Source organism: Hemitrygon akajei, chromosome 3, assembly GCF_048418815.1.
Source record: "Hemitrygon akajei chromosome 3, sHemAka1.3, whole genome shotgun sequence".
Lineage (NCBI taxonomy): Eukaryota > Metazoa > Chordata > Chondrichthyes > Myliobatiformes > Dasyatidae > Hemitrygon > Hemitrygon akajei.
In genome coordinates, this window is record NC_133126.1 from 114,257,180 (window position 1) to 114,271,861 (window position 14,682).

Sequence of the window (14,682 nt, forward strand, 5' to 3'; positions counted from 1 at the left end):
TCATCTGCCATTTTCTGGTTCCTCTCTTTTAGGAGAGCTTAATAGATGCCAGTGAAGATAGCCAGCTAGAAGCAGCAATTAAGGCTTCTTTACAAGAAACGCATTATGAGTCGTCAAGCCCTGAGAATGAGGATCAGTCAGAGGATGAGTCGGAGGCAGAAGCTTTTTCAGACAGTGAAGGATTCATTTCTATTAATGGTTCAGATGAAGAAAGGGAAGAAGAAAGTACCACAAAAAAGAAGCAAACACCACGTAAGGATCTAAGCATTAAACAAACACGTGTAGAATTTGCTGAAAGAACTGAGGCAGGGAAAGAAACTAGTTTGGAATTTTCCTGCAAGGACAGATCTGAAAAAAATCGAACAGGGGCAGATGCAGAAACCTCAACAAAGCAGCAAGAAATAGAAGATACTGCAGTCTTTTTTGATAACAGTGGTAAGGACCATTTTCTGATTTCCTTTAAGTTCATGTATAAATATTAAGGAACAGTTGGACCAACAATGTATTGTTTTATGGTATTGAATAATAATTTAGAATTTATTACTGAGTTGTCTCCTTGAACTGCAGTTCTTTTGAAGATGGTGCTCTCTATGTTCTTGGGTGGCGAGTTTCAAGATTCCACATGAAGTAACTCTATCACAACTGTGTCTCATGATTGTATATGTCATAATGTAACCATGAAGTGAGGACATTATCTTTCCAAATGACAATGTGAAATTTGATGAAAAATTTTCAGTTAGTATTTTTCCTGGGTTCATTGTCCTCATGTTTTCTTGGTGCAGAAGTTACCATAGATAGAATAACCAACAAGAATCCACAGACCATTTTGTAAGAGGTACCCACCTCAATCAAAGCAGTGATGATGGTGGGGGTGGTGGATGCAATTCCAATCAAATAGGATACTTTGTCCTGGATGGGGTCAAACTTGAAAGTTATTGGAGCTGCACTCACCTGGACAAGTGGAGAGTGTTCCATCACTTCCTGGTTTGTACTTAGTGGTTAGTGGAAACGTTTCAGATCTCTTCTTGGCTGCAATGTTATCATGACTAGTCTATGAGTTTCTGATCAATGGTGATGCAGTGATGTCCTAGGGTTGAAATGATTGATGGGTAACAAATTGATCTTCCATTATGTGAGTGGTATACTCCTACCACTGGAGTATTTCCATCAGTTTCAGTTGTATTGAGGCTTCTTGATAAACTGTTCTGTCAAATACTGTTTTGATGTAAAAGACACTCACTCCTACTTGATCCAAATTCAGATTCAAATATTTGGTCCAAGGCTGTAATGAGCTGAATGTCCTAGTCATAAGTAAGTGTTCAAAGCTACAAAACTGTATTTGCTGGGAACTTGGAATAAAAACAAAATGGAATCCATGGCAAACCATGGATGATAAGTTTTTATCTGCAATTTGAGAAGGAAAAGGGCAGCTCGGAGGTGTCAGTGTTGCAGTTGAACAGGGGAAACTATGGAGCCATGAGGGAGGAGCTGGCCAAAGTTGTCTGGACGGATAGCCTAGCAGAAAAGACAGTGGAACAGCAAGGCAGGTATTCTTGGGAATAATGCACAAGGTGCAAAATCAGTTCATCCCCCAGAGAAGGAAGGATTCAAAGGGGGGAAAGGGGCCACAGTGGTTGACAAAGGAAGTCAGAGATTGCATAGCATTAAAAAAAAGGAAGTATGACAGAGCTAAGGTGAGTGGGAGGACAGATGATTGGGAAGTTTTTAAGGAACAACAGAACTTAACTAAAAAGGCAATACGGGGAGAAAAAATGAGGTATGAATGCAAGCTAGCCAGGAATATAAAGGAAGATAGCAAAAGCTTTTTTAGGTATGTGAAGAGAAAGAAGATAGTTAAGAACAATGTTGGGCCCTTGAAGAATGAATTGGGTGAAATTGTTATGGGAAACAGAGAAATGGCAGAAGAATTTAATGAGTACTTTAGATCTGTTTTCACTAAGGAAGACACAAGCAATCTCCCAGATGTATGGATGGGCCAAGGACATAGGGTAACAGAGGAAATGAAACAGATTGACATTAGGAAGGAAACGGTGATGAGAAGACTGATGGGACTGAAGGCTGTCAAATCCCCAGGTCTGGATGGTCTGCATCCTAGGGTACTAAAGGAGGTGGCCCTGGAAATTACAGATGCATTGGTAATCATTTTCCAATGTTCCTTAGATTCAGGATCAGTTCCTGAGGATTGGAGAATGGCTAATGTTATCCCACTTTTTAAGAAAGGAGGGAGGGAGAAAACAGAGAACAATCGACCTGTCAGCCTGACATCGGTGGTGGGGAAGATGCTAGAGTCCATTATTAAGGATGAAACAGTGGCATATCTAGATAGCAGTGATAGGATTGGGCCGAGCCAGCATGGATTTACCAAGGGTAAATCATGCTTGACTAATCTGTTGGAGTTTTTCGAGGATGTAACCGGGAAGTTAGATGGGAGAGACCCAGTGGATGTAGTGTACCTCGATTTTCAGAAGGCATTTGATAAGGTCCCACATAGGAGATTGGTGGGTAAAATCAAAGCTCAGGGCATCGGGGGGAAGACATTGACATGGATAGAAAACTGGTTGGCAGATAGAAAGCAAAGGGTAGCGGTGAATGGGTGTTTCTCGGAATGGCAGGTGGTGACTAGTGGGGTGCCACAGGGCTCGGTATTGGGACCACAGCTGTTTATAATTTACGTCAACGATTTAGATGAAGGCATTGAGAATAACATCAGCAAATTTGCTGATGATACTAAGCTGGGTGGCAGTGTGACATGTGATGAGGATGTTAGGAGAATTCAGGGTGACTTGGATAGGCTGGGTGAGTGGGCAGATACTTGGCAGATGACGTTTTATGTGAATAAGTGTGAGGTTATCCACTTGGGGAGTAAGAACAGGAAGGCAGATTACTATCTGAATGGTGTAGAGTTAGGTAAGGGAGAAATACAAAGAGATCTAGGAGTCCTTGTTCATCAGTCCCTGAAGGTGAATGAGCAAGTGCAGCAGGCAGTGAAGAAGGCTAGTGGAATGTTGGTCTTTATTACAAAGGGAATTGAGTACAAGAGCAAGGAAATCCTCTTGCATTTGTACAGAGCCCTGGTGAGACCACACCTGGAGTATTGTGTACAGTTTTGGTCTCCAGGGTTAAGGAAGGACATCCTGGCTGTAGAGGAAGTGCAGCGTAGATTCACGAGGTTAATTCCTGGGATGTCTGGACTGTCTTACGCAGAGAGGTTAGAGAGACTGGGCTTGTACACGCTGGAATTAAGGAGTTTGAGAGGGGATCTGATTGAAACATATAAGATTATTAAGGGATTGGACAAGATAGAGGCAGGAAATATGTTCCAGATGCTGGGAGAGTCCAGTACCAGAGGGCATGGTTTGAGAATAAGGGGTAGGTCATTTAGGACAGAGTTAAGGAAAAACTTCTCCCAGAGAGTTGTGGGGGTGTGGAATGCACTGCCTCGGAAGGTAGTGGAGGCCAATTCTCTGGATGCTTTCAAGAAGGAGCTAGATAGGTATCTTATGGATAGGGGAATCAAGGGATATGGGGACAAGGCAGGAACCGGGTATTGATAGTAGATGATCAGCCATGATCTCAAAATGACGGTGCAGGCTCGAAGGGCCGAATGGTCTACTTCTGCACCTATTGTCTATAAACCAGGCAGCATCTGTGGTGAGAGATAACAGGTTGGAAAGGTGCTTTCTGTCTCAGATACTGCCTGACTTGAATATTTCCAGCATTTTCTATTATATTTAATTGTCAATGGTACTTTCCATTTATTGATTAATGTATTAACCATTATTGTTTAATATAGCAGTAGTTAGCTAGATTATCCTTTAATGGACAGGACATACCAAAACAATTTAACATGTAGGATAGCCATATTATCATTCTTTTGGAGAAGTTCTGATAGTTTCACAACAAGTTGTACAGTGCCATTCTTTGGAACTTCAGCTGGCGTGTTCTCTTGGGCGTAGTCTCAGTTGTTGCTTCTTGTGTTGAATCATCTTTTCTGAAGATTGTCTTCCATGATGGCAGACTTCAGGAATAGGCTGACAGGGGCTATCCATGGATCATCTAGCTGAGTCCAGTGATATTCATTGCTCATTCACCTCCTATTAGTTTTCTGATTGTCCTCCAGCAATCACAACTGTATGTGTCAGAGTTGCAGAGCTGTGATCATGTCAGCTGATGGTGGGACAGCTCACTCTTTATTGTGTGGAGCTCAACATGTATAGAATGTTGCAGCTTTATCAGATTACAGTCTCATTGTTTTGGTGTAACAGGTGCTGTTCAACAAAATGTGTGGTTATTATCTTAGGTCGGTGTTACGAATGTGCCACAACTCTGAGGGGCCGAAGGGTACAAAGTAGCCCCCTCCTTCTTGAGAATCGCAAGATCGCTATTAATTCGGGTCTGGGACCCAGGAAATGAGAGAGAATCCTCAAGGTTTTTGGAATGTGTCCTGGCCCCTCAGCAAGACAAAGCCACGGATAACGGCCATTGTCTCTTGGAGACGGAATTGTGTATTGAGTACTGTACTATTCATTGAAGCCCTCAGGGAATGACCAGAGTGGGCTGGCTGAGGGATTGCATCATCCCAACCTGATTGACATCTGAGACCCCATGAGTAAGGATAAAAGAGGGTCTGGGGAACAACCCCTTTAGACGCACCAGGAGAAACGCTAGAAATCCCGTGACAGCGTTTAATAGCGACAGCCAGTGGGGGCCCGCGTGTGTCCTTTTCCATTTGCCTAGGAATTGGCGGGCTTACCACGGAAGAACGGCTTAGCTAAAGAAGAGGCCACCACCAACGAAATTTCGAAGGATCGATATCATAAAAAGGAAAAGCTGGCAAGTTTCCAAAATCTGTCTCTCTCCACCCAAAAAGCTGCAGCCTGAATGAACTGAGTGACTTTTATATTTCCATCGGACAATACATTATCCCCTAGACAACGATAGAGCTATTTCTTATTGATTATTATTATACCCGCACTTTTAGATTTAGTATTGACAACGTATATTTGTATGTTTGCATTGATATTATTTTTGTGTATTTTTATCAATAAATGCTGTTAAAAATAGTACCATCAGACTTCAACGGACCTCTCTATCTTTGCTGGTGAGTGACCCAGTTACAGGGTTCGTAACAACTTGGGGTTCTCGTCTCGAGATTTGATACCAAATTGGGGGGCCAGTGAATCGGGCTTGTAAGTCCAAACTTGGATCTGGTTGCGCGGGTAACCAGACGGGAAACCAGCAAAGATGGACGTGGATGAATTTATAGAAAACCCGACTCTGGAGGCGCTAGAGGCGGCCACAAAGTCGGAATTGATAAATATTGCGAAAGGACTAAACCTCGCAGAGGTGAGGTTGTCGATGAAAAAGCGAGAGGTGCGGAGGGCCATAACTCAGTATTATATTGTGAAGAATGTGTTTTCAGCTGAGGTATTGGAAAATATCCCTGAAAAGGTACCAGCTAGTGGGACGGCTCAGTAATTGAGGCTGGACGCGGAACAGAGGAAGAGGGAGCATGAGTTCCAGCTAAAGCAGCTGGAAGCAGCTGAAAAGGAAAAGGAAAGAGCCGAGAGAGAAAAAGAAAGGGCCGACAAGCAAAGGGACCATGCGCTGCAGCTAAAGGAGTTAGAGTTGAAAAGGGAGCATGAAATTCAGTTAAAACAGCTGGAAGCAACTGAGAAAGAGAGGGAAAGAACTGAGAACCAAAGGGAGGCAGAGAAACAGAGGCAACATGACTTGGATATGGAGAAGTTAAGGCAAGAGCGAAGAGCTCAAGGGTCAGACCGAGAGGAGCGGTTTGATGTTAGTCGGGAGTTGAGGGTAGTACCTCCGTTCGAGGAGACGGATGTTGATAGTTATTTCTTGCTTTTTGAAAAGGTGGCAGTGAATCAGAAGTGGCCCAAAGAGCAGTGGGTGGCGTTGTTACAAAGTGTGTTAAAAGGGAAGGCACAACGGGCATATGCGGCGTTGTCCATGGAGGAGGAAGAGTCTGAGAATTATGAAAAAGTGAAGGAGGCCATTCTTCGGACCTACGAATTGGTACCTGAAGCCTATAGACAAAAGTTCAGAAATTTTAAAAAAGGGTGGAATCAGATGTATACCGAGTTTGCCTATGAGAAGGGTGTGCTCTTGGATTGCTGGTGTGCAGCAGAAATAGTGGAAGAGGATTTTTGGTGTCTCAGGGAGTTAATTCTGATTGAGGAATTTAAAGGTTGTGTTTTGGAGGATATCCGGATGTATTTGAATGAGAAGCCTAATAAGTCCATCTCCGAATTTGCTAGGTTCGCAGATGAATATGCCCTAACCCACAAGACAAAGTTTTCCTCAAATAAAAGTTACCAGAGAGACCGTGGGAACGGTAGAGAAAGCCCGCCGGCTGAGGCAGAGGTCCCGCCGGGAGCTAGTAGTAAGATTGAGGAGGAGAGGCAAGACGGCAGGAGAGCTCCTGGCTTGACCTGTTTTAATTGTGGAAAGGGTAGACATGTTGCATCTAGGTGCCTTGCTCCGAGGAAGGAGACAGGAAAATGGAGCAGCAGCAGTCCCTATAGGATGTGCCGTGGTGATCAGTAAATCGACAAGAGAGCCCCAGGTAGACAGAGTACGAGAAGGGTCTGAGACATGTATGTCAAACGGAACCATGTCTGTGAGAGAGGGAGACACCCCAGTTCCAGTGCGGATCTGGAGAGACACGGGAGCTGAACTGTCATTGATTAACAGTAAAGTACTGGATTTTGGTCGCAAGACGGGAATGGTAGCTTTGAAAGGAATAGGAAAAGGGACCGAAGGGTGCCCTTGCACAGGATCCTTCTGAATTGTGAGCTGGTATCTGGACCAGTTGAAATAGAGGTGCGATCAGAATTCCCGAGAGCTGACGCGGACGTCCTTCTTGGTAACGATTTAGCCAGTGGTAAGGTTTGGTGAGCAACGAAGCTGACGAGCCAGCCTGTGAGTGTTGAGGTCCCGCCGCTAGATTCCAAGATCTATCCCGCATGCGTGATCACTCGCCGCATGTCGAGAAAGGCAGCTGAGAAAAAGACCAGTTTAAATCAGGCCAGTATCGATTTGGCCGAGACGTTTTTACCGACCCTGTACCACGAGGGTTTAGAGGGTGGAAAAATGGAGAATAGAAAAGTGAAAGAGAGTAAGGGAGAGGAGGTAGACCTGCCCTTAGCGAGGAGAAAATTTATAGAGGCACGAAGTAAAGATGAGAAACAGATAAAGCTGTTAAAAGGTCCAGGGTTGGACATGGATGATCTGTCTGGTTTGGCAGAACTGTTTGAAGAAGTTGAAAATTCTAAAGGTGTTCCCGTAATGAAATGAGGGCAGTCCTAGATGAAAAGGATGCCATTACCTTGAAGAAGTCTGCTGGGTTGGCAGATGAGGTTGTTTCAGCCCGCGGGGTTGAGTTTACTCCGGAAGGGAGTTGCCCAGAGAGTAGTTGGGAGGATCGGGGGAAATTAGAATTTGAAAAGGGTACGGGTATTGAAAGCCTGGAAGAGGCAAATGTCCCGTTTGAGTGTGTCCAAGATGTGGATGCACGTGGTACGGAACCTAGTAATGGAGCTCAGAAAAAGTCTGAGGTATTTGATTCAGTTGAAAAGGAATGCAGTCCTTGCGGGTCAGATGGACTTGGTTCAGTGAAGAAAGGGTTAACCTTGGTAATAGTGGGAAGTGAGAATTCCCAGTTGTTTGTGCTCGAAGGTGTGTTAAAAGTTAGTGAGGCGATAAAAGGTGGTGAGGTGAATATTATTATTGAAGGAAAAGGGAAAAGTGTAGTTCCTAAGTTGAATGAAGAAATTTTAAAGTCTGGATTGATGTCAGAAGCAGCAACCAGGCTACAGAGACCATGGCTTGGTAACACGGTGCCTGCGAATCAATTACAGGTTGAGTTGGAATGTAAAGGTGCCCCACACGCTATTGTTATTCAAGAGTGTGGTGTGAAAAGGCAGAATTCGAAATGCTGTTTGAACAAAGGGGGATCGCTTTTAGATCTTAAATTGAGAACTAATAGCATGAAGGGTCCTGAAGAGAAAACTAGCAACTTGCTTAAACTTAAAGAATTGTGCGGAAATTCGAAAAATGGTCTAAGTTTGGAACACATTGTTGATAAAATAACTCCTATGAAAGGAGCGGGCGAAAGCCTATTTCACCATGGTGCACAAGCTCACCACATGGGTGTTAACTGGAAAAGGGACGAGGGTTGACAGGCTGCATTTTAAATAGCAGGATCCGGTTTTAAGGGATTTCGACAAAGCATGTGAATAATAAAGACAACCCCCATGGAAGACTGACTGCTAAGTTTGAAAGTAACAATAAAGATTAGTATTTGCATGAACTTTTGTAGTATACACGTAAGCTAAGATCACAACTCTTTAGTTTTTGTTTGCTGAAGGAAAGAAATAAAATAGGTGGTTATTAAATTGAAGTCTGATGCTACAAGACTTTAGTAAGGTACAAGATGTTAAGATATTAAAGGAAGTGACAATGTAATCGTTAACTGTTTAGATGCTGAATTGAATGTATAACTGTATTACTCTGTAGTAAAAAAAACTTTTGTATTGTGTTAGATTCTAAAATCCTGTAAGACTCTGTATTACTTCGTTTTTACCGATGGTAAAAACGCATTGAAGGAAGAAGGTGTTACGAATGTGCCACAACTGTGAGGGGCCGAAGGGTACAAAGTAGCCCCCTCCTTCTTGAGAATCGCAAGATCGCTATTAATTCGGGTCTGGGACCCAGGAAATGAGAGAGAATCCTCAAGGTTTTTAGAATGTGTCCTGGCCCCTCAGCAAGACAAAGCCACGGATAACGGCCATTGTCTCTTGGAGACGGAATTGTGTTTTGAGTACTGTACTATTCATTGAAGCCCTCAGGGGATGACCAGAGTGGGCTGGTTGAGGGATTGCATCATCCCAACCTGATTGACATCTGAGACCCCGTGAGTAAGGATAAAAGAGGGTCTGGGGAACAACCCCTTCAGACGCACCAGGAGAAACGCTAGAAATCCCGTGACAGCGTTTAATAGCGACAGCCGGTGGGGTCCCGCATGTGTCCTTTTCCATTTGCCTAGGAATTGGTGGGACTTACCACGGAAGACGACTTAGCTAAAGAAGAGGCCACCACCAACGAAATTTCGAAGGATTGACATCATAAAAAGGAAAAGCTGGCAAGTTTCCAAAATCTGTCTCTCTCCACCCAAAAAGCTGCAGCCTGAATGAACTGAGTGACTTTTATATTTCCATCGGACAATACATTATCCCCTAGACAACGATAGAGCTATTTCTTACTGATTATTATTATACCCGCACTTTTAGATTTATTATTGATGACGTATATTATCTGTATGTTTGCATTGATATTATTTTTGTGTATTTTTATCAATAAATGTTGTTAAAAATAGTACCATCAGACTTCAACGGACCTCTCTATCTTTGCTGGTGAGTGACCCAGTTACGGGGTTCGTAACATCGGAAAAAAAAATAAAATTGGATATTCACAAGAATCTTGGTGTGCTATTTCATGATATAGAAAATGTAAAAAAAAATACAGGTACTGCAAGCAAGTGGGATATCAATACAGCTGATTGATGCCTTGCTGAGATTATGCAGGACTTTGAAACCATGTTTTGGTACTGTGTATAGATTTGCTATCCAGATCCATTTGCATTTAAATCATTGGGCTACAATGAAGTGTTGTCCAAAAAAAAAAGAAAATGGAAGCTGGCATGTACCAAATGGAGTTGAGAAGATGTACTATGTTCTGTGTAAGACTGATAAAGTGTTAAATGGCTGCTTCTATTTGAGGAGTTTTAGAATAGCAAAAGGTCCTTGAGCCCATGATGTAATGCCAGCCTTTTAACCTACTCCAAAGTCAACCTAATGCTTCCCTCCTACATAGCCCTCCATTTTTCTTTCATCCATGCACCTATCTAAGGACCTGTTAAATCTCTCTGATGTATCCATCACCCTTGGCGGTACGCTCCATGCACTTGCCACTCTGCTGTCAGCACCTCAGGCACAGTGAGTGTCTGTGTCAGAGCCCTACTGAAAGTCGGGAGAGGAATAAAGGAGCAGTTTTGGGTAAGGCTGGTCTTTTTTGGCTGCGCAGACGCAGTAAGTGGCAGCGTCAGAGGGCTAAACTCAGCAGCAAATAAAAGGCAGGCAGGGTTGGAGTGTGCCTGTGATAGAGTGGGAAGGATTTGGCTGAACCAGCTTTGGCAAGAGCAGGCAGAGGAACAAATAAGAAGAGAAGCTTTTGTTTAAAAGAAGTACATAGTCAGGATGTGACAATTTCAGGTGACTGTATCTGTGGGAAGTGCCCCCAAATTCAGCTCCTGATTGACCAGTTTATGGAGTTGGAGCTGGAGTTTGATGTACTCAAGATCATCCAGGATCTGAAATATATTTTAGATGAGATCTTTGAAGAGGTGGTCACACCCAGAGTGCAGGCTTCAGACTGTAGAAGGGTGACCACCAGGAGAAGTAAGGGGAGTAAGCAGTCAATGCTGGGTTCCCTGTGGCCATTCCCCTCAGCATCAAGTGTACCTCTTTGGATACTGCTAGTGGGGATGACCTATCAGCTGCAGCTAGGCTAGTGGCACTGTGGCCAGCTCTGAAGCTCAGCAGGGAAGGGTAAAGGCAGGCAGTGTGCTAGTGATAGGGGACTCTATATTTAGGAGGATAGACAGAGATTGTATGGACACAAAAGAGACAACAGGATGGTGTGTTGCCTCCCAGGTACTAGGGTTCTGGATGTATCAGAGCGGCTGCAGAATATTCTGAAGGGGAGGGTGAACAATCAGAGGTTGTGGTTCATATCGGCACCAATGATATAGGCAAAAAAGGGAAGAGGAGTCCTACTCGCTGAGTATGTAGAGTTAGGAAAAAGGCTGAAGAGAGGGACCCCAAGGTAGTATTCTATGGATTGCTCCCAGTGCCACAGGCTAGTGCAAGTAGGAGTGGGATGATAGCACAGATGAATGAGTGGCTGAGAAAATGAGGCAGGGTTTTAAGTTCTTGGATTATTGAAACCTTTTCTGGGGAAGGGATGGGTTGCACCTGAACTAGGGGGGAATCAATATATCCAAGTAAGACCTCACTTGGAATACTGTGTGCAGTTTTGGGCTCCTTATTTAAGAAAGGATGTGCTGACATTGAAGAGGGTTCAGAGAAGATTCACTAGAATGATTCTGGGAATGAGAGGGTTAACATATGAGGAACGTTTGACCGCTCTTGGGACTGTATTCCTTGGAGTTTAGAAGAATGAGTTGGGACCTCATAGAAATATTTTGAATGTTGAAAGGCATGGACAGAGTTGATGTGGCAAAGTTGTTTCCCATGGTGGGGGAGTGTAGTACGAGAGGGCATGACTTGAGGATTGCAGGGCGCCCATTCAGAACAGAGATGCGAAAAAAATTTTTTAGCCAGAGGGTGGTGAATCTATGGAATTTGTTGCCACAGGCGGCAGTGGAGGCCAAGTCATTGGGTGTATTTAAGGCAGAGATTGATAGGTATCTGAGTAGTCAGGGCATCAAAGGTTATGGTGAGAAGGCAGGGGAATGGGACTAGAGGGGAGATTGGATCAGCTCATGATGAAATGGCAGAGCAGACTCAATGGGCCGAATGGCCGACTTCTGCTCCTTTATCTTATGGTCTTATGGTCTAATATCTTGACCGGGTGGTTTGCTAATGTTACTTATAGGAGGGTTTTGACTCATTTTGCAGGAGGCTGGGAACTGGAGCACCAAGTCAGTAAGTGAAGGATTGGATAGGAAGGTAGATATCAGAGAAAGTATTGAAAAACAACAGTGAAATAACAGGGCATGTTAGGTTGGTTAGTTTGAAATGTGAGTGTTTTAATGCTGAGAGTATAATAGGTAAAGTTGTTGAACTTGGAGCAGGGATCAGTACATGGAACTATGATGTAACCATTACTGAAACTTGGTTGAAAGAGAGACAGGAATGGGTGGGGGGGGGGGGGTAGTTGCACTACTAATCAGGGACAATATCACAGCTGCACTCAAGGGAGATGTAATGGAGGGTTCAGTCACTGAATCCATTTATGTAGAACTCAAGAATGGGAATGGTGCAATCATGCTGATGGGTTTGTACTACAGATCATCCCATAGCCACTGGGACATTGAGGAGCACACATGTAAACAGATTAAGGAAATATGTAAAAATAATAAGATTGTGGTCATTTCAACTTCCCTAATATAAACTGGGACCTTCTTAGTGCAAGAGGTTTAGATGGGACAGAATTTGTGTATCCAGGAGGGTTTCTTAAATCAAGCCCAGCCAAATGACTGACCTTTCAGTGGGTGAGCAGTTAGGTAACAGTGTCCATAACTTAACTTTCAGGATAGCCATAGATAAGGATAGGCATGGTCCTTGCTGGAATCTTAACTTGGAATAGGGCAAGTTACGACACAATTAATCAGGAACTAAGAAGAGTTATTTGGAAACACCTTTGTTCTGGCAAGTCAACATCAGACATTTGGAGGAAGATTAAAGATAAATTGCACAAAGTACAAGAGAGATATGTTTCTGTTAGAAGGAAGGACAGGAATAGAAAGATAAGAGGACCTTGGATATCCAAAAAGGTCATGAATTTGGTCAAGAAGAAAAAGGAAAAGTATATAAAGTTTCAGAAGTTGGGATCAAATGGCACACAGGAGGATTATAAAGAAGCCAGAAAAGGAATTAGGAAAGCCAGGAGGGGCCACGAAAAATCCTTGGCAAATAGGATTAAGGTGAATCCCAAACATTCTATACACACATCAAGAACAAGAGGATAACTAGGGAGAGGGTGGGACCACTCAGGGATAAAGGACAGGACATTTGTTATTTACCCAGGAAAAAGTCATGGAGGACCACGAGATCAGTTCTGAGTGTATAAATATCTTAGGGTGTTTAGGGGTCAAGGAGAAGAAAATGTTGGGTCTCCTAATGAGTATTCAAGAAGATATAAGTCCCCAGGGTCTTGACCAGTACCTTTGTGTCCTCTAGACACAGACGAGGTCCTGGAGAACTGGCAAGTGGCTAATATTGTACCTCTGTTTATGAAGGGAACAAGGGAAAATCCTGGGAACTATAGACAGGTGAGTCTCACAACATTTGTAGGGAATTACTGAAGAAAATTCTTAGAGATAGGACGTGTGAGCATTTGGAACCCCATGGCCTAATTAGGGAGAGCCAGCATGGCTTTGTGCAGGGCAGGCCGGGTCTTACCAATGTTACGAACCCCGTAACTGGGTCACTTACCAGCAAAGATAGAGAGGTCCGTTGAAGTCTGATGATACTATTTTTAACAGTATTTATTGGTAAAAATACACAAAAATAATATCAATGCAAACATACAGATAATATACGTTGTCAATACTAAATCTAAAAGTGCGGGTATAATAATAATCAATAAGAAATAAGCTTTATCGTTGTCTGGGGGATAATGTATTGTCCGATGGAAATATAAAAATCACTCAGTTCATTCAGGCTGCAGCTTTTTGGTTGGAGAGAGAGACAGATTTTTGAAACTTGCCAGCTTTTCCTTTTTATGATGTCGATCCTTCGAAATTTCGTTGGTGGTGGCCTCTTCTTTAGCTAAGCCGTTCTTCCGTGGTAAGGCCCGCCAATTCCTAGGCAAATGGAAAAGGACGCATGCGGGCCCCCACCAGCTGTCGCTATTAAACGCTGTCACGGGATTTCTAGCGTTTCTCCTGGTGCGTCTAAAGGGGTTGTTCCCCAGGCAACCCCTTTTATCCTTACTCACGCGGTCTCAGATGTCAATCAGGTTGGGATGATGCAATCCCTCAACCAGCCCACTGTGGTCATTCCCTGAGGGCTTCAATGAATAGTACAGTACTCAATACACAATTCCCTCTCCAAGAGACAATGGCTGTTATCAATGGTTCCGCCTTTCTGGGGCCAGGACACACATTCCAAAACCTGTGCATTCTGGACGTCTCTCTCTCATTTCCTGGGTCCCAGACCCGAATTAATAGCGATCTTGCGATTCTCGAAAAGGAGGGGGCTACTTTGTACCCTTCGGCCCCTCAGAGTTGTGGCACGTTCGTAACACCAACTTGATGAGTTTTTTGACAAGGTGACAAGAGAGATTGAAGAAGGTAGGGCAGTGGATGTTGCCTACATGGATTTTAGTAAGGCATTTGACAAAGTCCCTCATGGGAGGCTAATTCTTGGGGTCTGCAGCAAATTGGGTGTTTGGATTCAGTACTGACTTGCACGTAGAAGAGAGGGGGTAGTGGCCGAAGGGACTTATTCAAACTGGAGCTGTGTAATTGGTGGTGTTCCACTGGGAACTGTGCTGTTTGTGATGTATATAAATGACCTGGATGAAAATAGAGATGGATGGGTTAGTAAGTTTATGGATGATGCCAAGATTGGTGGAGTTATGGATAGTGTAGAAAACTGGTGAAGACTGATATAGATGAGATGCAGATATGGGTAGCGAAATGGCAGGTGGAGTTTAATCTAAATAAATGTGAGGTGTTGCACCTTGGTAGGGAAAATGCATGAAGGCAGTACTCTGCTAAGGACAAGACCCTTCAGTGTTGCTGAGCAGAAAGATCTTGGGGTCCAAGTTCATAGCTCCATGACAGTGGTTACGCAGGTTGATAGGGTGGTTAAGAAGGCTTATGGAATGCTT

At 43.6% G+C, this 14,682-nt stretch overlaps 1 protein-coding gene across 4 annotated transcripts in view; it reads left to right on the forward strand.

Annotated features, from left to right (window-relative positions):
- ubxn7 (UBX domain protein 7) overlaps positions 1-14,682 on the forward strand; it is a 109,020-nt gene that overhangs the window by 74,321 nt on the left and 20,017 nt on the right. For 3 of the 4 annotated variants that reach the window (XM_073040637.1, XM_073040635.1, XM_073040638.1), the window contains exon 9: positions 33-435. In XM_073040637.1, the coding sequence (XP_072896738.1) occupies positions 33-435 (403 nt within the window). Of the gene's footprint in view, positions 1-32; positions 436-4,321; positions 5,503-14,682 lie in introns of those variants that run through there. The other variant, XM_073040636.1, reaches the window with a different exon arrangement.